At 31.4% G+C, this 22,491-nt stretch overlaps 1 protein-coding gene across 2 annotated transcripts in view; it reads left to right on the forward strand.

The window, feature by feature from the left end:
- Positions 1 to 273: 273 nt before the first annotated feature.
- Positions 274 to 22,491, forward strand: part of LOC132703286 (elongation of very long chain fatty acids protein 7-like) — a 49,768-nt gene continuing 27,550 nt past the window's right edge. For both annotated transcript variants that reach the window (XR_009619049.1, XM_060672441.1), the window contains exons 1-2: positions 274 to 495; positions 20,205 to 20,266. Coding sequence is in view for 1 of the 2 variants with exons in the window: in XM_060672441.1 (XP_060528424.1) it covers positions 20,218 to 20,266 (49 nt within the window). In the remaining variant the exon portion in view is untranslated. The remainder of the gene's footprint in view (positions 496 to 20,204; positions 20,267 to 22,491) is intronic.

Below are 22,491 nucleotides of genomic sequence, written 5' to 3' on the forward strand. Positions count from 1 at the left end.
GTGATCCACGTGATATATTTGATCGTTGACCTCCAATTATTAATCATATAAAATTCGTGAATTTAGAATATTCGGATTTTACAAAATTTTGATGCTAAATCGAAACATTTGCCTACGGTGCGACGATATCGCCCAAAGTTGGATGTTCTTGGTGCGGTGCATACCTCGTTCGTACGGCCATACCCCACCTCCATATTCGAATTTCCATAATTACAACAATAATTTGTGCGTTTCGCCCGGACGTTGTTTATATTTACCTTCGCGAATCGTTGATAGTGCTAGTCTTTTCTCGATTCTTGATCTGGTGGCATGCGTTACGTTTACCAGCTCACCGATACACAGATTGATTCACTTTCAACGCGCTGTCGTGGTATTCTCGTTGAGTAACGGCTTGGTGATTGTCTCGTTTTGGTTTTAGTTCGAATTGTACATTTTTTATCTTCAGTTTTCTGCATCGTTTCGGCTTGAACTTGTTGGATTGTTGTCGTTGTGTTGGTGAGTCGTTTCTGACTTCTACATGCGTTTGTATTCATTCTACCTAAACTCTTTTAAATCATAGCTATGATTATTATTATCATTATTATAAGATTACAAACAAATAGTAAAATTATTTCTAAGATTTACGAATACTAAATCATCTGCAGTTTCTTAAATAATTACGGAACTGTTAAACTTAACCTTATCCCATGATGATTCTCAGGGGTCTCGAGGGTTAGGCAAATGGACAAAAAATTATTAAAACTTTTTCTTTTCGTGGAAGGGTCGCTGGTAAAAAAACCGGTTCTGTCAAGGAATAGAAAGGCCCGAATAGAGTTTTCCAGAGCTCATCTGTCTAACTCAAGACACAGATTAAATTTGGGTGTTTGGACTGACGAAAGCAAATTTTTCCAGTTTGGTTCTAATGGAAAACAGTATTTAGGAAGGCCCAATTATTACCGCGAAACACAAAGGTGGGAATCATTCAAGTACGAGGTACAATGAATGATTTCAATACAAAGAGATACTCGAAAATACAATTGTACCAATTGCACACACAGAGATGTCGTTGCAATGACGATTTCAACTAAACAGTGATCCGAAACACGCATCCAAGTCAGTGAAGGAAAGGTTTAGAGAAAAAATATGACTGTACTTAAGTCAGGGGTGGGCAAATACTTTAAAGCGCGGGCCAAAATGAAATTTTCAAAATGTCTCCCGGGCCGGAGGACTATACCGCGTATGCTTTGCACAAGCGGATGTTTTGGATGGAGTTTTTTCCCTGCCCAATTTTTTTTTTTTTGACAAAAACACTAAGTATCATTTCAATTTGAATAAAATATGTCACGTAATTTTTAAAGAAATATTGTTATAAATAAATAGCTATTAGATAAAACAGTCAATGAAAGATTTTATTTTGTTACTTATTTATGTCTTAACGATACAAATTATTTTATATTGACACATAGTTATTACAATTTAACATTTATATTGCATTTCGTAGATATAATAGTAAGTAGAATTCAAAAAAGAAAAGAAAAACATCAAACGTTAAAATAAATATTTAAAGTTAATGCGAAACGTGAAATTTCGAATGTTCATCTGACATCATTTCTTCAAAATTGGGTTCCAAATCACTTGTAGCAATCCTTAATACCGAGTGTAGATTTTCGTCAGCAATTTGTGATCGATATTTATTTTTCGTGGAAACGGAAACCATTAAAGAAAAAGTTCCTTCACAAATATATGTCGAACCAAATAAAACAAGGTATTTTTGAACATAGTTCAAAAAATGTTTGAAATGTTCGTTATTCAAAGCGCCATAGAAAGCACTCAATTCGTTTGAGTGAAAATTTTCTTTTAGTAAATTATTTGATTGTTAGTTCTAGTTGAATTTCAACAGGAGCTTCTTGCACATCGAAATTGAAAGGTTGGCTAATTAATGATAAAGGTTTTTCAATAGCTTTGAAATCTTGAAATCTTCTTTGGAATTCAGAATGCAGGTCTTGTGTTATTGCACTATATTTAAAAAATCTGTATTTTTCAATGATTCTCGCCGTGCTTGCAATTAGGGGAAATGATTTAATAATTTATTATTAAAGTTTTCAGCAAATAAATTGAGTTTTGTCATAAATGCTTTGACGTTTGAGTGCATATTGAAAGGGAATTGGTTTTTCCCTTGTAGATTTATATTTAGTTCATTCAAATATTTTGCGATATCTACTGAAAACGAGAAATCATTTAGCCAAGCCTTATTTTGCAATTCAGGAAAATCATGTAGTTTTTCTTTTATCGACAAAAAGGATACTATTTCATCAAGCAAATATTGAAATCTGTCCAAAACTTTACCAATGCTAAGCCATCTCACTTCAGTGTAATAAGGAATTTCATAGAAGTCACTTTCAATTTCTTTCAAAAATTCAACAAACTGTCGATGATTTACGGCACGTCCTCGGATAAAATTCACAACTTTGGTCACAACAGTAACGATGTGATTCAATTTCAAAACTTTTCTGCATAGCACTTCTTGATGAATAATGCAGTGCAAAAATAATATATCGTGTTCTGGTTGTAACTCTTTTACTTTGTCGCGAATTCGTTTAAGTAAACCTACATTTTTCCCTGTTAAACTAGGACAACCATCCGTAGTGACGCTTACTATTTTATTGCAAGTTAAACTTACTTTAACTAAACACTCTTCAACAGCGAGAAAGAAGTCTTCACTAGTAGTTGTATCTTTCATTGGATGCACACTAAGAAGTTCCTCGCTAATTTCACATTTCTTGTTAATGCCGCGAATAAATATTAATAATTGACTTGTATCAGTAATATCGCAGGACTCATCTAAAGCCAGAGAACAATAGGTAAAATCAGCAATTTTTGTTCTTAGCTGGTCAAGTAAGTTTCCTGAAATATTTTCAATCCGTCGTACTATTGTTCTTCTCGAAAGGCTTACATTTTCAAAAATATGTTTCTTTTCAGGACAACATATCTCCGACACTTGTACCATGCATTGTTTAACAAATTCTGCTTCAGAAAACGGCTTACAGAACTTAGCAATTTTGTGTGCGACAACATAACTTGCTTTTGTGGTAGATTTCTCTATATTACTTTGTTTGGTAAAAATATTTTGTTGCTTATTCAAGTTTTTTGCTAAGTTTTCTACTACAGTTTGAAGTTCTTTTAAAGAAAGTGATGCATATTTTGGATGTTTTGTTGTAAAGTGCCTGTTTAAATTGTATTCTTTGAAAACAGCAATTGTTTCCTGACAAACTAAACAAATTGCTTTCTTATTAATGTTTGTAAAAAGATATTTTACCGTCCAAGCTTCATTGAAGTTTTTGCATTCCAAATCAACTTTTCTTTTTTTAGATTGACTCATTTTACAAAGGTCTACAAATAAATAATTTAATTAATACAATAAAATAAAACCAATGTTTTAAAATTTTACTTACAAAAATTCCACTTTTTCAATTTTATATTTGCAAACTAATATTAGACTCGAACAAAAAAGAGTATGCGATCAGTGCTAAATCAAAATTAACAATACGCGTGGTGCGACCTGTCGTCCCTCGAAAAGTGAGAGGAGTGCAGCATATGCCGTCCACACATGCATTTCGAACATAGCGCGATCTCCTTTGTGTTCGACGAAAAAACCGCCCTGAGAGCGATCGTCGCGAGCGACCCGCATGAGAATCGCGCAAGGATTGTTTCAGGCTCGCGACATCGTCCACACTAGTGTAGTCAGCCGACCGCCCATTTTATTACGCCTATTATATATACAGTACGCACACTAATAATGTTGATGTCAACAAAATCTCATAAAAGAGTTTAAAAAAATTTGGGTGCGGAATTTTTCAACAGGCCGGATAAAATTAGCAAAAGGGCCGGATCCGGCCCGCGGGCCGGCTTTTGCTCACCCATGACTTAAATCGCCAGATCTTGGATCGACGTATTCGAATGCATTCAATGTTAAAAATCAACAGTAACTCTTAGTATCATTCAGTCAGATTCGTCGCAAATTCCTAAAGAAACCCTACAAAAATTGATTGATTCTGGCCCAAGAAGATGGCAAGATATCTTAGCTGCTCAAAGCTACGCTATAATCTACTAAAAACAATAAATCACGTTTTTGTAAAATATTTTTCCAAAGAATAATAAAAGTTTCGAAACATATTTCCAGCTTTTATTGGCAATTGTATTGAAATTTAAAAATAATTAATCAGAATGAAAATAATTCTTTGCAAAATGACCAATACTTAGTAGCCTGCAGTTGTGGGTAAAGTTCGTTCTTGTTCGTTTGCTGTTGCTGAGAAACTGAATAGTAAAATTGCGTTTTCTAAATATGAGAAATTGCAGGTTGCGAAAATAGTTGAAATGTGTTCAAATATGACAGGCAATAATATACCAGCTTACACACGACGGTAAATGCGCTCTCGTCATGTAATAAAAAAAGAATGAATTTGCGTTACGAAAAAACTCAAAACAGGAACTCTCTTAATTGTGAAAAATCGAACATGTGATTGAAATATAAAAAACCACGACTGTACATTATTTTTTCTTTTCAATTTCATCGGTCAAGCAAATATCTTAAATATCACCGATGATACCAATTTGTGTATACGTCGTTTTATGACAGTAACAATAAACGAATTAATGAATGTATTAATTCCGATATAACAAACTTTTATAATTGTACCAGTGAACACCAAGGTCGTCTGTAGTTTTTGTAAATGATAGTCAGGTCGAAACGGTAAAAAAAGAATTTTTAATAAAATTTAATGACTTGCCACAGAAATTTTCTGATTAGTGTAAAAGCCTGGGCCTCCCTCTAGACTATAAACTTATATTTGGAGAATATGTTAACCTATGAGCTTAGGAAAGCCTATTGTGCATTCAAACTAATTTAATCCAACACACAATTGCTTATTACGAGCAAGCAAAAACCTCTCTATAACTCTTTGATTGCTATCTCAGTTAAACCACGAATGTGCAATCTTTACCGCTTGGCTTGACTCAGCGGTTAAAAAGCGTGTACAAAAACTTCTAAACTCATATTTAAGGGTAACAATGGGGTACGATAATAGTTAACATGCCTAACAGATTTAAGTTACATATGGCATACAAGTTTTTATTTGTTTGATTATAATCATGTTTAATAATTATTTAATAAACTACCTGTAGTGCCATTGTCATATTACTTTCATTCCCAAACTAGTCTACGATTCGAGATGTGTAGCCTTAAAAACTAAAATATGATATTTTGAAAAACTGTCATTGCAAGTTTACATTTTATTACTTTCTTGCATTAAGAAATTAAATATAACGTGGATCGACTCAATTTGGTTAAAAGATTATTGGCCGTGCGCCACTGCCTCTTTAAATGATAACAATGACAGTGAAGTATGAAATACGAAAAAATTATCTAATATATAAATAGGACAATAACGAAAACTTTTTTGATATTTATCGTAATTTATATCAGACAGCTAATTCTAAAATTACTATTAACTATTCATCCAATGGGGTTTGGATTTTAGGCTCTGTGATAAAGGGTTAAAAATCTTTTTCCTTACCCTGTAGACAACATTTTTTGTCAAATAGTCTGCCTGGGGTCGCTTAAGGCCAAATGATTAAGAGCTGCATTCTTGGCATTTATGTCATCATGCCCATTCTTTAGTCATTAGTTTTTAGCATGGTTCTAATTACAGGCTTTATATATTCTTCATTAATATTTAGCAAATTGCTTTCTACACAACTACAGCGTGGTTCATGTAAGAAGACCCACCATCCGATTTGAGAAATGATAAGATCTACAAAAAAAAGTTTAATACAAAAATTTATCGTATTGACTTGGATAAGTAAATGATTGTCATTTGTATAAAGTATTTAGGTGCATTTTTTTATTTTAAATTGTGATACACATTCACAGAGTGCGGTCACTATCAAAATAGGTTTTACCTTTTGTTTGTATTCCTTTAGAGAAAAAAAAACTTATTTAAAAATGAAGCCTCATAAGGAGGTTAGATTATATAAGCTTAGGTCAAGAGAATTTTTCGCGCGATTATCTGATAGATATTTTGAGTTTTGAATTTCTAAAACAATTTCTAAAACTGTAATAGCGAGTGACAATGGTCTCTATATTTCGTGTTGGATATATATCTGTATTTGTCTTGGGTACCATTTTGTATAATATATTTAAGAAGTTTTAGAAAAAAAGCTGTTTTGTTATACTTTTTTTGCGGAACTTATCATTTCGCAGATCGGATAGTAGCTCACCTTACTCTGACCACGCCGTACACTTTTTTAAGAGTTTTAATTGGTAGCACATAAAATTTGCATATGAATTTTCGTATCTTACATGTGATGTATTTAGTATAGTTCTTCCAAGTAAATGCTTCATCGAAATGAATTTCCAAGTATTATTAAAGCAGAAACTCTTTGTAAATACCTCATAGATAATGAAAAAGTTGATATTTTCAGCTTATCAAGCCATTTTTTAATTACACACAAAGCCTTTTACAAGGCTTTTACAGAAGCCCAACCTGAATCATCAGCGAACCCTTTCTACCAAGCAAGGACATAACGCTATTGCACCTATTGCTATTGCACCTTGCGACACCCCAAATTCCACCACCGGCGATTCGCTCACTTGAGTTTGCCGATACCAACGCAGAATAAACTGTGCCGTAGTGTCGAAGCTTTTCGAATATCCAGAAAAATTCCCATTACTTTTTTCCTTTAGTCGAGCAGTGTTAATATTTTCTCTGTAAATTAACATAGTTTATTTTTTTCAAGTTAATACCATAATTTTGTTCGCAAGTATTATTCAATAAGTTTAAAAAAAAAAACGGAAAAAACTCTACTGCAAGTTACATCGACTGTATAGTGAATTGGTTTAATCAACAATATTAAAATTAATAGAATTAATAGTAATAAGGATTAATAATAATAATTTTCGTAGCATATTGAGATATTTTTGGAAGCTTTGAGTGAGTTTGTTGTCATTTTTTTTTACAGAGTGGCCTACGCAGATTATTTTCCATCTTCAATTATTTAAGAAAAATAAAGAAAACTATATATAACTCTATGGTTGTTTTAGTATTGAGCCCAATATTTCAGTTTTGAAAAAAATATATTCGTTTTTGTTAGTTAGACAGGTTATAAAAAAAGCTCTATTTGATTTATGACAGAACAATTTTTGGTAATTTCACATTTTTGAACCACTAACATAATAAAACATTATATATTAAAAAAAAAACAACAAAGAGGATTGGTAAAAAGAAAAGAAATCACTTATACGATATTTATTTTAAGAGATATTTTTATGATAATAATGAAATAGAGAGAAAAAGTCACTCATACATTTTTTTTAATTTTCCGGGAAATTGTTAAACAAGAAATAAATATTACACATTTTATATATTTTATTTTTATTATATATTAAATATTTCACATTAATCTTAAGACGATATATTATAAAATATGAGGACTTCATGTTGTCTTATGGACTTTAAACAACTTTGTACGTTAAACGTAAAAATGTTTAATAAATGTCATATTTTTGCGTTTTTTTTTTCGATTCTAAGTAAAGTATATTTTGTCACACACAGCACGCACTAAGTGAGAGTAAAGAAATAAATTTTACCCAAGACCATTACAGTAAAGTTTAGTTGATAATTTTGCACGTTCACTCAATACTCAACATACCGAAAAAAATGATCTAACCATCTCATCATCATCATCTTCTATGAGTCATCTATCAATTCTTGATCAAGTCAAGGATTGAGCAAGATGCAAAAATGCAAGATGGCTTTAAAAAACTGATTTTCATAGCAGCAAATGTAATATTCAACTTCGCATCGTGAGCATAACTGTTTTGTTAGTGTTCATTAAAAATAAACCATTTTTTAAGGTTTTTGTTTTCTCGCATAAGTTAAGTCATCATTTTTGAAGCGAATACCTATTTTTTTGAAAAAATACATTTCTCGTGAAAATATGAACAACTTTGTGTTCTTATGTAACGTGTTTCATCAAGTGTAATACAGTTCAAAATACTTTCTTTTTAATTTCTAAATATTTTCAAAAATCATGCAAAAAATTATTTAAGTTAAATTTTCTTAACACGAATTATCTCTTTTAGAAGAAAAAAATCGCTATTGAGTGGGTTAAAAAGTTGGTTATCAAAATCGTTTCAAGAATAGAAGTTTTGATTTCCAAGGAAATTTTTTGGGAGTGGAAAAAAACCACAATTCTCGCTGTCGCAGAAGGATCGAATGAGAAGCCTAATACTTATTTCCGCGTATTGCAATAAAACAATTACGTTTTTCCATTAGCTAAATTGCAAATTTATATGCTCGCCTTAAAGCCGGGATAATATTTAGAAATCTGTGCGAGACCTTCGATTGTTGCCTTACTACTCATAATTCGTTCGTTATTTAAAATGCGTTTATAATAATAACCTGAGAATTTAAATAGTCATGAAAATGTTTCTCTAACAACGTGATTGTCTGGAAATTTTTACTTTTACGTATTGATATAGCAAATCGAAAATAGAAAAATATACAGATTCTTGAGGGGATAAGAGAAAAAATCATTTGTTACTTATAGTCGTTTCCCAGCTAAATGGTTTTGAATAATTGAATACGAGAAAACTAGCTGTACTAGTGCGATCATAGAGAAGATTCCTTATTTAAAATAAAGGATAGTTTTTTATATAAGCGTTGAGTTAAAAGTCAACCATACATAATCGCCAAAAAATATCTTTATCTTATGAACAAAAACAGGACAATAAAATATTACGGAAGTGTTGCCATTAAAAAAGCACACTTCCTGCATATTTTTATTTTTTAAAAATCTAGTTGAGAGGTCTAAATTAAACCACCCATATAATTCTAATCTTGCATTGTTCATTACTATAACGCTATTCTGAGAAACGTTAGCTACAAGACGAAGCTAATTGTTTAAAAGTTCTGTTGTTTCATGGTAGTTGATGCATAAGTTTTTTTCTGACCCTGCATGTAACATTGTTACTCTTTTTCATTTATTAGACGGATCTATTGTTCTACACCTTCCGGGATAATCCCATAATCCTTTGGATACAGTATCATGTGTGACAAACCATATTCCATCACATAACGATGATTCCAGAATCAATATTTAACAAAACAACAATTGTTCACGTGACAAATTAGTACTGAATTTTAAAAAATAGACAACAGCAGCACTGTATACAAAAGTAATGACAATAAATAAACGTAAAAGTATAACAAAATCGCAATGAAATATTTATACCTAGAAATAGTAAGTAATTATTTATCATTGTGCAATTGAAATTTCATATTCAGAATTAGGATATGTTTACGGGATCAGGGATAACGAGCACTACTTTTTTCCAGAATTTTTTGAAAAAATGTTTTTTTTTTTTAAATTATTACTTAACTATTAAAATTGCTCACATAAAATTGGGCATGCTAATTTGTGATCATCTATTCTTTTCTATTTCTTCTTTAGCGTTAGTTAGTACTTGGAAGTAATCCGTTTTTTAATTAATTATTATTAATTATAGTTATATTTTTATATTTAAAATTTTGATTAGTATGCGATGTAGGTTTTTGAGTATTCAATTGGGAGGTTATTTCGCACAAAGCCCTATAAAAACGTTTTAAAATAAAAAAAATCAAACATTGACAAACCAGTAAAGTTTTTGGTGTTTGACTTACTATTTCAAGTAAATTGGTCATATATATACCTTTTTATAAATATGGAAAATGCGTAATTTTCTCTCTACAACTACGCATTATTGAAAATCTCGAGTTGATTACTTTTTATCTTCGTCGTTCTAAGTGAAATGTTGTATTATCCTTAAATTAAAATGTTGTTTTATTATTACTATCATTATTTTTAATATTAATATTCTAAATCGGAGTCAGGGTGAAAGTATGTAATATATTTTTCTACGATTATAAAAGTGCCGTGATTCATATGCTCTAATAATTGTCGATTTCGTTTTCCGCGACCAAATTGGTTTCTAGAGATTTAACAACGACTCGTTACTCTCAAATTAGTATTTTAAAATCGCCAGACACATCTTTACAATTATTTGGCAAGCAGTCGTTAAGTTGAATTTAATTGCTTTGTCCAAAGCCTTAACCGCATCTAAAGATTTTTTTTTATCTATTGTCTGAAGTTCAAACGTTAAATTGTAGAAAAGTTAAAATTTCAATTTTTCAAATCGAAACCCCACAATTTATTTACAAGTCATTTTGACACGAGTTCTCTTTCATTGATTTATTATTTGATTTAATTCAAATGATTTTTTTTTTAAATTAAAATTATAAATGTATTCAGAAAATGAAAGATTGGACCTTTATAATTGTTATATTGATAACAACAAAAATATCGCGTTAGCCACAAGAGATTATCAAAGAAATTTTTCGATAAAACAATTTTTGGAACATTCGAACGTGATGTGAGGGAGCGGGTATTTTTTAAAATATAAGAAGCTTGATCTATCTTTATATTTTATATCTCTTAAATCTTTATGTTTAGAATAGAATTATCTTTTTTTAATTGGAATTGAATATCTTTTAACGTTTTGGAAATATAAGTAAAAATTGATAATAATTGACTGTTGAAATCCTAATACAATAAAGAAGAAGAGCACTATCACTCCCTTAGGTAAATATCTAATCGATTTTCATTAACACCCTGGCTTAACTCTATTAAGCAAAGAGAAAGGTAAGGCGAATAACAAAAAATCAACCTTAAGCATTGTCGTCGAGTTAAATCAATAATTACAGCGGAAAAGATCAATTTGTTGTATGTTGCCGAGTGACTTGTAAATCGCAAGCGGTTCACCGAGGGAATAAATTCACAGCTATTTACATATCCGTATATTTACAGTTATCTGATTAAAAACTATCATAATGATATCATTTTCAGTGTTGATTTTATGTAATACGCGAATTTGCGAAGCGTTAATGAGGCACCAAATCCGACCATAACATTTAGTGTTATACTCTACTTTAGAAACAAGTAGAGTAATGATGCAATTTGATCCCTTGCCAATAAAACTGCTGTACCCTTGTGCTTTTTCCAGGCCGAATCCATATTTTTTAAAGTGTGGTCCATAAAAGTTTTCTAGTTATTAATAGAATACAGTGATTCTAGCCAAGCTCTCTTAAATGACAACAAAGCCTATTTATTAGCATCATATTTATGATATAAATCAAATGGACGGAATTTTCCATTTTATTTTTCTACACCTTCCTGACATAGTTCATAAACCCTTGGCGGTTAAATTAGAAAAATTGAAACAATGTGAACCATGGAAATTTAAAAAATATGACTTGTTTCTGGTAGAAAGAATACCAATACCTTTCTGTTGGGTGTTTAGGTGAGCCACTAAATAGCTTCCAAAATTCTCTAAGAATGGTTTGGCTTTTCTGGAACCTATTTTTCCTACTCGGAGCATACTCCGGCTAGAATACAATTTACCTGTAATAATACTTTTTTCACTTCCACAGACTGTGAAACTCCATCCTTTCTGAATTTCATCATCAAATTAGAAAATAATCTCTTCCCTTACCTTTCGAGATGTTCCTATTAATTCCTTAGTTTTCAGAGGAATACCATTGTCTCAGTCAAAAGTTCTTGGAATAAATATCAGTTCTTCTCTCAAACATATTGCATTGTTAAGATATACATTTCCATAAGTCTGCTAAAAGATAAAATTTCTCTCAAGAAGGTGTTTATGGTGTGCCTTCCATCTTTGGCAAAGAATAAATCTGACAAACAGGTCGAAAAATATCAACGAACACCGCAGAATACACCAACAGGAAACAAGACACCAGATTATATTCGATGAGTCTCAAACACTTGCATCAAGCATCTAGGAAAGATTGAAGTCTATCGAAATCATCAAACGCCCATTTCAGACAGTTTTCTATGTCTCTTCCATTTGGACTTTGCTATTCTTTAATGCAATAGAACCTCCGCATTCACTCAGTAGACTGAGTTTTAGACAGCGCTCTAAAGAAGCCATCAGGATATTTTAATAAATGTCAGCGAAACATATATAATATAAACATAAATAATATATGAACTATTATTGCTAATTTTTTAAATGAAGAATATTTGTGCCGACAAATTATACAAAAGTAAACAATGTAAATATGTACGAACATCATTAACCCTCAATTTTGAAACTTTGAATTGTAAAACTAAATTTGAATTGACCTCGTTAATTTCCATAATTAAAACAACCGCACATATCAACTCAACAGTTTTGAGAAATTGTCGTCTGATATGTAAGCGCTATCTTATTTCAGGACGTCATTAATTATATTAATTGTTTTACAGATAACGATCGTTGAAATTATCCTTGATGTTTTTTATTTAATTTTTTTTCGAACCTTTGGAATCGTAATATTGGTGTTCTTTTATTGCGTTTTGGGAAATTATTATATTTTCCCTATCCATGTTATATGGTGATTAAGAATTTTTATTGTTCTTATTGTTTAGTCCAAATTAAACAGGGTGATTCAGTAAGAAAAACCAATCGCTAAACTGAAGATTACAGACACCAAAATATTATGATTGAGTTCAACATGCTTCGGAGATGCAGGGGGTTCAAAGTTTAAAATTTATGCTGGACTTTCTCATTAATTGGAAACTTATGTTATCGTTGTTATTAGAGGATGCTAGTTTTACCATTTTATTTGCCAAGTCATGGTTCGAAACATGATGAAAATCTGTTTTTTTTTATAAGTTGTTTAAACCGTCTAACTCGGCTTTTAATTTATGTGCATTTAAAAAAGGTGTACTTTCCCATTGTTTTTTTTTTAATAAATTGTTAAAAAATGAAAAAGCATGACGAGCAATAAAAAACCAATATCTAACAAGAACAATTTTGATAAAAATAACAAAGAAAACTTTGTGTCAGCATTTGTCAAATTTTCTTTTTAGTTTTCCTGCGGTTACTACTTAATTATAGTAATCATAAAACGCCGTGATGTAATCATTTTTCTCATAGGGCGATGCGTGATATGATCTCACGGGCGATGTTCGATGAATTACAAAGTTGAACAACTCTTAGCTTCGATAAGTTTATGGAATAAGAAAGCATCAATATTTTAAACTCGACCACTGGTTGAAGATGTATAATAGAAGATATATCCCTGCGAGTACATTTTCTTATACAATACTTAACTGCAAAACGACACCCTACACCCTATGAAAAGTAATAATAATAATAATAATAATAATAATAATAATAATAATAATAATACTCATAATAATAATATATTTTTATATAAGGGACATACATGACATACATTAAATAGTGTTAGAAATAGCAATATCTTTCATCCTTAGGTTCCATCTCGACTGTTAAAAACGATGTCGATGTCGATCGATGATGAATAAAACTAAACCTCAGTGTCTGTGTGAGATAAGCAGTGTGGGACTCAATGGAAGTAAAAAGAACATTCCACGCTCCTGAACACTGCCGAAACTCTTAATATTTTAAACTCTTTAAACTTTCCTCGCTTGTCTACTTTTTAAAACTAAAAGTCTTCTGATTGCACGCTTTTGTACTATAAACACTTTCTCGATGTCTTCAATCCAGCGGCATTCCATACATACACAAATTTGGGAATCCAAAGTCAACGTATTCTTCAGAAACATTCCCAAGAATTGGTTTTTATTTTTTATTTATATCTCATAGTTGAACTGAGGTGGCTTTTACTTGATGAAAATCCATTTATCAAAGTAAATAAGAACTAAAAGTTCAGATTTTCACGAAATTATATATTTTGACATAACAATAGTTTCGACAACACCGTGTCTTTAAGTAAAAGTTTTCTATGGTGGTATAGATACGTGGATGATGTCTTTGCTTGCTTTGTTGTAACGGACAGACAATTGAATTCTTTTTTCAATTACATTAACTCATTACATAATCGTATAAAATTCACTATCGAGATTGAACAGGATAACTCTATTAATTATTTAGACTTAACTATTATGAAAACGCAAAACAAATTATATTTTTCCATTTATCATAAACCTTCACACACCCTTATACACACAAAATGGCTGCATTTCACTTTTTTATATACAGACTTCTTAATACGCCACTCTAAACAGAAAATTACAACAAAGAACTTAGTATCATTAAACAAATTGCACTGAACAACGGCTACAATACTTTCATTATAAATAAAATTATAAATAAAAAACAAATCCAGGCAAGAGTAAACTCTATTTATCCAAAACCTAATACAGAACAAGAACAATTTAAAACAATTACATACATACTAGAACCTAGTGAAAAAGTTTCAAAACATTTGTCAAAATGTGATTCAAAAATAACTTTCAGACCTAACAACACAATAGGAAAATTTTTAAAAAACAATATGACGAAATGTCCAAAATCTCAACAATCAGGTGTCTACAGGTTGAAATGCGGATCTTGTCCTATTGTATTGGAGAAACAGGTAGATCCTTCAAGAAACGCATTAACGAACATAAAAGATCGTTTAAAAAAAATAGTCTAGATTCTAATTATGCTACACACTTAATTTAATATAAACTTAATTTTGATATTTTACATAAAGCAACAAAAAGTTGAAAATTAAATTTATTGGAAGCCATTGGATTAACAAAAAGAAACATTCAAATAAATTGCTTAATGATCAATTAGATTTAAATACTTCTCCTTTATTGAACTTAAATTCTCACAACGACATTAATTAAGGTTTTATGGTCATTTTTCGGTGTATATAGTAGCAGCTGGTTTGTAAATATTACATTTGATAAAGACACACGGTGTTGTCGAAAGAATTGTCATGTAAAAATATATAATTTCGTGAAAATCTGAATTTTTTGTTCTTATTTATTTTGATACCTCATAGTCATTGACGTTTATATCTTTTAATTATACACCGATCTAGCGTGCGGGAAGTGTCACTTGAGTTTCCGAGCCCCTTCGCACATTTCCGGTATATTACCGCACGAGTTTGGGAGCAATCGGATGTTTTCGGAGTTATTTCCCATGCCTTGAATTTTGACGTTTGTCAATTCTGACGGTCATCTCAGTGAATGTATTCGTGTCGTTTTTTAAAAATGTGCCCAAAAACTAACGGTCGTATAAAATCCATAGTATGCAACACGTTTAGTAAAGTTTATAAGTCACTCGTTTGTTAAACACTCCCTCCGTTAGTGTCAAATAAACTCGTGACTCAAATGCCGTTTACCAGACTTCTTGCATAATATACTATCATAGTATAATTTATTCTTATTGAACCAATGTTCAACTATCTTGATAAAGTTCGTGGCAATGTCCTTTAGAATACATCACTGTTAACTAACTGGTGGCGAAAAAAATTGTAACTAAAACTGCAAGATAGAATGCTGGATATTATTTTTAAGTTTCTAGAATGGCATTATGGAGATATCTCGCTACAAATATGGCTAAAAATCATGTTTTTATTTTTCATTTTAAAAACGTATATACATGGAACGATTAAATATTGCTGTTATAAAAACACACTCTTTGCATATTTCTTAATTTTTTAAAACGTTTTTTTAAGTATTTTTTTTAACTAGATAATGTTTTAATTTCTCATTTTAAAAACGAATATAGGTAGAACGGTTAAATATTGCTATTATAAAAATACACTCTTTGCATATTTCATAATTTTTTAAAACTTTTTTTAAATTAATTTTTTTAACGAAAAAAAAAAAGAAAAACCTACGCAATAACACTGAAAAAATAAATTTCGATGTACGATTTTTTTTCCAAGTTAAAAAGTAAATTTTCGAAAAAAATTTTTTTATTAAATTAATTTAGGTTTGCTTTACATTGTGAACATTACAAACGGAAACAAAAGTTTCTAATTAAATCATAAAATAAAAAATGTATTTTTTCTTGTCAATGCATAAGTTTTTCCTTAAATTTAGTTATTGCTATTGCTATTCCTATTGCATTCATTTTTAAGAAAAAAAATGAAATCCTTATTTTTCCATATTTATAGTCCGATATCTCCGCAATGGTTGGCTTTTGACCCAACGTTTATATAACAAACTACCCTTTCTTTTAAACAAGGGATCTCCCCCTTAATTTTGATTTGAATTTTTATAGATACTGAAGCTCGTCCTTTTATATTGGGATTTTTTTATTGTTATCAATAAGATAGCTATATTATTAATAATTATAAAATCTGAAAAATATGGGAACTTCCTAATTGACTCTTAAAAAGTTAGTGTCGCCGGACCTATTTCAAAATGAATTTTGCAAAAAGGCTTCGTCGGCGATTTGGCAAGTAAATTTGCGCGATTAAACGGAGGTAAATAGTAAAATGGTGGAACCGTTTATTATTGCAAAACCCAAAGAGAAATTCGTAAAAGAAATAAATACCTTCGGAGCCGTTCATTAATTTTTAAATCAAAACTGATGTTGCAATATTTAGACATTTTATTTTCACAACGAAACTAGTTATACGTGGATGTCCGATACGCCGAGTAAATTATGTAACTTCTCAATGGCGTGTGTAGTGTACTTTCGCTCACTGCGAGCAGACTTTGCATTTTTTTTTATTTTACAACCTTACAATTACCCGTTCTTCTGATATATTGGGTACAAGATTAGATTGTTGTCGAGCTTTGTGCGATTTTTACGTATTATTTAGTGCGAAAGAACACGCCCGACTTTTCATTTGACGTACCAGGTGGCCAGTTCGAACACTTGGCCCTTTCTCGAGAAGTAACTGAGGCGAAAAAACTTTTGACTAAAGCGGCCAATAAAAAATGCTGAAAATTATGTTTAAATTTCTAGAATTGTATAACAGATAGCTAACACCTTTTTAAAGTTGATATAAATGAAATTGTTTTTCGTAGAACAGTCGAAATTTCAGAATGACTAAACGCACTTTTTCAAACTTCTTCTTCCGGTGCCTATTCGTTGCGAATGTTTGCATAGCTATTCTGGGCTTATTTACAGTGATTCTTAAAAGTTGTGTAGTTAGTTAAGAAAAACTATTTCCTTAAGTTTTCCTGTCGCGATATTCTAGTTTATTATATTGAGAGTAAACATTAACTAGAAGTGGTTAGAGTACGCACCTCTGACGCACGCCTCTCTCTATGCTAATTTTCTCTGTTACCTCATCTATTTTTGTAGTTGACTGATTGCAGTAGAGTTTGTATACAATGCGGAGATACTTTCCATCGACTCCAGTACTCGTAAGAATGTTCAACAGCTCGTCATACTTAACCCTATCGAAAGCCTTCAACAAAACATACACAATTAACGTCTCTGCAACGCTCACAGGGAACCAACATGAGTAATTTGGTGGTCGAATTGTTGAATATTTGAGTCAGTTTAGTTGCCCTTCTTCCATAAATTTAAAAAGTTGGATGCTGCTGCTTTTCCATTCTTTATCTCTTCGACTGCAGCTTTTCCGCACACTGGTCTCCAGCCATTTGTTTTTACCTTTTCGAATGTTTTTCCTTATTTCTTTGTGTATGTATCTGTATTTTACAACATATCATCCATCATGTCCAATATATCATTTGTCTTTCAATTTATTCTTTTGTTGGTTGGTTTTTGATTTACTATTTACAAAACTCCTGGATTTGCTGACGTCTCGTCAATCATTTTGTTGAAGCTATTTTATTTTTCAAAAGGTTCTGCACCTTTTTCCGTACCTCCTCCTCGTTTAGTACATTTCTCTTTGCAATTTTAGTTTAACTGTTGCAGACAGCTGATGATGATCTGAGCTGATGTAAATCTTTACCTTTGTTACGGCATTTATAAAGATCTACCAGTATATAGGTTTTTAATTGTTGCAAAGCGTTCTTCTTACGCCATCAACGCTGCCCGAGAGGATTTATTTAGGTTGCCTGTACCGCCGCTGGAAGTCATTTTGCGACATCACTTCAAATACTATACTATGCTATAAATACAGAATAGAAATAGAAATAGAAAAAGGTAGGCATTTAAAAATTGGGCTGCGACCATAGTAGGCTATGATATCAATTTTCAAAATATTTTATGTATTATTACATCTTTGGATTCTATGAAAAACTCCGAAACTTTCTATGCAACATAAATTGAAGCTATCTTGCACTATTTGGGAGCTAAAAATATTTTTTTGAAAAACTTGGGGAACTACTACTTTAGATAAAATTTTGTTGACAGTTTTTCAATAGGTTGATATGTTATATTACAGCATGACATTTACAATATCGGTTACAGGGTGTTTGCAAAATTATACACATTAAGAATAGTTCATTCTTCATCAAATGGAATAACACACCTATTTTGGACCGTTATAGAGTTAAAAGACTCAGAAACGAAAGAAAAGAGTTTTGGTAGTAAGCCATATTGATATATTCTGATAATTGAATTGTCTAGTATTTATCATGCAATTTTTTAAGAAGTTTTATGTTCAAATATTTTTTGTCTATAATACAGTTTTAGTTGTTAAAAAAAATTCTATTGCTATTGCTATTTGTGATTGTTTAACTTTTTGATTTGATTTTTTGATTGGACCCAACAATCCAACAAATCTAAGATTTGATCAAAAGAACTACCAACTGTTAAAGTACCGCTGATATCATCCTGTACTCTAAATTTGACACCGACAACAGTTATGACGTATTTTATGATTAACTTCAAGCTATTTTGAGATGGAGTGGTTGGACATCTAAATAAATGTTTCGGCGAATATTCCAAGAAGGAAAAGTTCGGCAATACCATTTCAAGCTCCTTCAGAATTTATTACCCGTTGACCTTCCGAGCAGACTTGAATTCGCCGTTTTATATCGTAACCTGCTAATTGCAGACCCGACGTTTTAAAAAAAATGTTTTGTTTAATAAAGGAGCGACTTTTGCTTCAATATCGGAAGCAAATGTGCCGAATAATTTGGTTCGCCACAAATCACTAAACCATCATCCTAAAAAGCCTTAAAGAAAATTTAAATTTCATAAAATATGAAAGGAAAAAAGTCAACAAGGACAAAACAATATAGGTACATCATAATGAAAAAAATATTTTAAGGAATAAAAACTGGAATTAAGCAATAGGTATTTGAATTTTTTTAAAGAAACCTCTTAACTGCCTTCACGTGACTAGTAAGGTGGTTAAAAACTATAATAGGCACATAAGAGCTTTTGTTGCACGATAATCATGATCCCTGACACCAACATCAAAACATATTTGAATGTTCTTAAAACACAACACAGGCTTTAGCAAACCAAATAGCAACTGTTAGGATACCAAGATCGATCAAGATTGAGAGTTCAAATGCAAATTTTACCCAATCAGGCAGTTTGCTCCCCTCAGGACGCACCATAATGGTATGTCAGTGGGACGAATGGCAAATAATCACACGCTTAGTCTTTGACAAATTTAGAGTAAAATTATTAGCAATATTGTAACGGTTTGTAGAGTGAATGTACTCCTTCACAATCACACTAAGCCCACTGGTGTTAGGATGCTAGCTGGATTATTCTCTGCCACAGAACTTACGGTGAGCATGTGTGAGTAGCATTCATCGTTTTCCAAATTCAGCTTCACCCTCTGTAGCCTTCCACCGAGGTAAGAACTAAGCCAAGGACCGAAGGAAGGATCTTCAAATCTATAATGATTAAACTTTCTCATAAGATGGTCACGAGTCACCAAATCGAAAGCACGACTGTAATTAACAATCTGACCAAATAGTTAACTGTACCTAGTATTGCGTCCTCAGTGTAGACCTTTCCCTACGAAAGTCTTATTGAATCTTGAAGAAACTCGTCAAGAAGTCTTATATGAAATACTTTCTGAAAAACCTTTAAAAAACAGGAAGCAACGCAACCACACTGTAATAATTGACTTAACTATAGCATAAGATCAACCAAGTGATAATACCACCATCTTTTGCAGCAGCATTCTTTTTCGAACCCTCAAATATTATCCTCAACACCTCTTCCATAGTCACAGATCCCAAAATGATATTGCTTTGGTTTGGAGCACCCCTAGGTCCGTATCCCGCAGCAATATCTTTGGTTAACTTATTTACCAGTCTACAGTTTACTAGTAGTTTACTAGTTTACCAGAGTAATTATTCTACATTCAAAATTTTCAAATTAATTATTTATTGATTATTAGTGATTGTAGTTAATGAATGAGTTGTTTTTAAATAACGGACCAACCACCAACAATCAACAAATTTTGTTTCAGATAAACCGCGACAATGACCACACTAATCCGAATGTACGACGACCTCATGCTGAAGTATCAAGGTAAGATTATTGGTTGGTTTTGTTTTGTACTGTTAAAGATGGGAAATTTGAAATTCTTCGAGATTGATCAATACAGCCGACTTCGACATTCTAAAATAATTTTGTTTTATCTTTTGTAAATTTATAAATAGAAACGGGTTTGTGTGACCCATATACGTTATCCCGAAGCCCGTTTTTTTTGTTTACAAACAACTTAAATGTCGCCTCATTATTTATGTCGCAAAATACCAATTCGAGGCCAAAGGTTGCTTTCAATGCTAACGGCATTTCTTTATCATGCGCCACCTGAGGTAAAAATGTGACGATTTAATGAGTAATTTGCGTAGAGTTGCTGCGAACCAAGTTACAAGGCAAATTGTTTTCACTTCGGTACGGGGTCTTCTCAAAATAGAAACGACACATTGTCATTATAAATAGTGCGCTCATGACTGTATACTGTATGCTGTATACCGTAACAAATTAATTACTAACTAACTAATACAGTAGCAAACACACAGGGTGGCGCATTAGTGCGGCAAAGAACTATATCTCCCCTAGTTAACACTATTTTGGAAAAATGATTGTATAAGTCTTCCATTAAAGTTTTAAGATATGGAAATTGTAAGTGCACATAGTGCATATAGTGCAAAATAGTGCATATCTGTTTATTATTAAGAAATGCGGCAATAATCATCCTCAAAAATAAATTCCACAATGAATATTTGCCACACGCTTCATTTAATAAGTTCAACCTTCACCAGTACCCCAATTAGCAATTAAAAAGGATGTATTTTCTGATTTAAGCCAATTAAATAGATTACTGGAACAAAGTTGAAAATGCGCAACTCTAATTACCTACCTCGCATTTCAATCTAGTGACTTTAGTTTTTCCACTGCAATAATAAGCCTTAAAGATGCTGTCGGTCGAACATTTTTATAAATATGGTCAATAACATGAAATTATTTTCTAGTAATTTACTAATAATGGGTGTTTCGCGTGTAGAGGGGACATTTTTTAAAAATTGCGATTAATTCAAAGCTATATTTTATAAGTTTAGATATATTCGAAGTAACCCCAAAAGAGTTATCGATTTAGACGTTTTCCTCTCATTTTGCAAGCAAAAGGCAAAAGTGATTTTTTTAATAGGGTTGATTTCCTTATAGAAAGTAAACATGCTGCAGTATTTTATCAAAATATATCCAGACCCCGTTAAATCTTCTTGCAAAAATGAATTCAGTGCGTGGATATCCCTATTTAAAAAGGAAGTGGTGCAAAGGTTAGGTTAATGGGTGAAATTTAGTTTAGTATTTAGCTTTTTAAAAAGAAATGACTTTGTATAAGGTTGCCTACTTGAAAAAGTAATAGATTTGAAAATATAATCAAACTTAAATAAAAGTGTACAAAAAAAAACATCTTGACTGACTTAGAAGAGCAGATAAGGTTCGAGCTATAACATCGACTGCTCTCCAAAACACCCTACAGGAATTTACAGACCCCTTAGGATATTGTCAAGTAGAAGAATATCAGTTTGATAATTTATAAACATAAGTATCTGTTTTCTTTGTTTTTTTTTGTTATTTAAGTTTACCAGTTATTTAAAATCATTCAATTATTGTTCATAGATCAAATTCTAGTTTAATGATTAAATCATCATCAATTATTTTTTGTCATTCCTAGGAAAAGAGTTGAATTTGGGTACAGGACATATTAAATGACAAAACTTAGAATTTTAAGAGCAATTCAAAATTGGAATAAAAACATACCCATCCATTTAAAATAAGAAAGATGAACGGAATATAAGAAAAATTTAGAACTAAACAAATTTATATGAAATTATGTTTAATTTTTTGTGTCTGTTGTCCGTAGTTCCTGAGTTAGGGGTTAGGAAATATTATTTCGGACATCCTATACATAAATAAATGTTCAAAAGTACAAGTAAATTCAAACTACTTTTGCCTTCATGTTGTTTTGATACTTTTTACAGGTTCCGAGATAATTATAGAAATTAGGGAGTCAAATATAGGAGACTTGATCTGTAAACAAACATTATATCAACCTTTTAGAAACAAAATGTTGGTTTGCTGGCAATTCACGATTGCAGACAGAGCGGCGGAATTTCGTCACAAGGTCGACGCGTCGTCAAGTGCTTCCTATCAACAAAACACAGCAACATCAACAAGAGAAGCAATAAGAAGCTCGCATAAAAAAAATCACAATTACAAATACCATTTCGGGTGTAACAATA

The sequence above is a fragment of the Cylas formicarius genome, unplaced genomic scaffold (genome assembly GCF_029955315.1).
Source record: "Cylas formicarius isolate icCylForm1 unplaced genomic scaffold, icCylForm1.1 PGA_scaffold_6__28_contigs__length_40554024, whole genome shotgun sequence".
Classification (NCBI taxonomy): domain Eukaryota; kingdom Metazoa; phylum Arthropoda; class Insecta; order Coleoptera; family Brentidae; genus Cylas; species Cylas formicarius.